Source organism: Triticum dicoccoides, chromosome 5B (genome assembly GCF_002162155.2).
Source record: "Triticum dicoccoides isolate Atlit2015 ecotype Zavitan chromosome 5B, WEW_v2.0, whole genome shotgun sequence".
Classification (NCBI taxonomy): Eukaryota; Viridiplantae; Streptophyta; class Magnoliopsida; order Poales; family Poaceae; genus Triticum; species Triticum dicoccoides.
Genome location: NC_041389.1, coordinates 18490293 through 18492120, shown reverse-complemented (window position 1 = coordinate 18492120; position 1828 = coordinate 18490293). Strand labels below are relative to the sequence as shown.

The 1828-nt window shown below is 51.3% G+C and overlaps 1 protein-coding gene across 1 annotated transcript; it reads left to right on the top strand.

Moving 5' to 3' along the window:
- The first annotated feature begins 403 nt into the window (after window positions 1-403).
- LOC119308907 (putative ripening-related protein 7) lies at window positions 404-844 on the top strand. The gene has a single exon (XM_037585064.1). The coding sequence runs from the start codon at window positions 404-406 to the stop codon at window positions 842-844; it is 441 nt and encodes a 146-aa protein (XP_037440961.1).
- Window positions 845-1828: the final 984 nt, after the last annotated feature.

Genomic DNA, 1828 nt, shown 5'->3' with positions numbered 1-1828 from the left:
TTTTGCATCAAAACCTGGCATAGGCACACCTCCGTCGAGTTGCTTATTGCTGCCAAGTAGGATTTTGGATCAAACTCGGCAGACAGAAGTTCGCCGAGCTCCCGATAGAATAAACCCGGCGAACTTTTGGAACTCGGGACAAAACCAGATTCTAGTAGTGATCCCTTTGCAAACAAATGTAATAGAGTTGTAGAAACTGGTGACATCGGGACAGCAGCGTTGCTTTGGCAGTAGGCGTAGACGAGATTTTTAGACGAGACACACGAGGGCGGCATGCACATCCGTAAGTACGCCCCGCTTTGTCTGCAGGCTGCACTTCGAGCCTATATAAAGCCTTGATAAAGCAAAGCACTCAGGGCAAGCTAGCTGATAAACCCAAGCAGCAGCGAGGAGCTCAATCACCATGGCGGGCACCACCAAGGTCGCAGTGGTTTTGGGCATTGCTCTACTTTTTCTGCAGGTGTCTTGCGCCGTTTCCGGGCGCCCCACTGTCACAGAAGGCAAGTTTGAACTTCGACAGAACGTCCCGGCGACGATGACGGTGAACGGCTTCCAGCAAGGAGAGACGGGCGGCGGGCCGGCGTCGTGCGACGGTCAGTTCCACAGCGACGATGACTTCGTGGTGTCGCTCTCGTCGGAGTGGTACGCCGGTGGGGCTCGGTGCGGCAAGCTCATCCGCCTCGCCAACTCCGGCAACATTCACATAAGCGCCGTGGTCGTCGATGAGTGCGCCGGCTGCGACAACGAGGTCGGCGCGTCGATGCATATCTGGAAGAACTACAATCTTGATCCCAGTGTCGGGCAGGTGGACATCAAATGGTCCGACGTGCCGGACGAAGCCTAACTCAAACGGAAACTTAAACATGCATGCATCCATGGTGTCAGTCCATCAGTGGATGAAGTTATTTGCTTTCAAGTTTCAACTTTCACATCTGTATTTGTAACTGGGGGCATGCCTCAGTCCCTTAATATCTCAGGGCCGTTACTATTTGCCCGGCCATCTACGGAGCAGAGTACGTACGTGTTGCTGAATAATAATGTAAACTACTCCCTCCATGGAGCACTGCATCTTCCTCTTTTTTTAGCATGTCAGGGTTATTGCCCTAGCCGTGGTGAATTGCTTCGATAATGCTAAACGTACGGACTTTATTTACAGGTTTGTACGGGCTGGGGCTTGTGCCCTTTTTTAATTGGCCCCCCCGATTTTCACCAGTGGGCCCGCGTTCCTTAATCAATCCTCCGCCAATCATCGCTAAGCTGCCTGTAAACCCCTTGTAGAAACCTGTACGTCTAGCATTACTCGAATTGCTTTATACATAGGGAAATGATTAGAATCATCTGGCCGATTCTACGCTCCGCGTGCGCTGCGTGGAGAGCCTGCCATATGTTAGACCAGTCCCACACACGGCAAATCTGAAATTTTCCATATATCTCTCTGCGCCAACCATGACCACTAGTAGAAAAAGGACCTATAGTCCCGGTTCGTAAGGACCATTAGTCCCGGTTTTTGAACCGGAACTAAAGTGTTGGTACTAATGCCCTATACGTTTAGTCTCGGTTCTTGCATAAACCGGGACAGATGGGCCTCCACGTGACTGGTGCGGCGAGCCCAGGCAGGAGGCCCTTTGGTCCCGGTTGGTGGCACTAACCGGGACCAATAGGCATCCACGCGTCAACATTTCAGGTGCTGGGGTTTTTATTTTTTACTTTTTTAAGGGGGGGGGGGGTTAGGGGGGTTTTGGAGGGCTAATTTAGGTGTTTCATATATTGTGTTAGCTAGCTAATTAATAGAGAGAAGTGTCCTCTCTTATCTCCGTGCTTGGTCGAC

Excerpts from the sequence above, each read along its gene's own strand:
- LOC119308907 (XM_037585064.1), top strand. The coding sequence starts at position 404 with ATGGCGGGCACCACCAAGGTCGCAGTGGTTTTGGGCATTGCTCTACTT.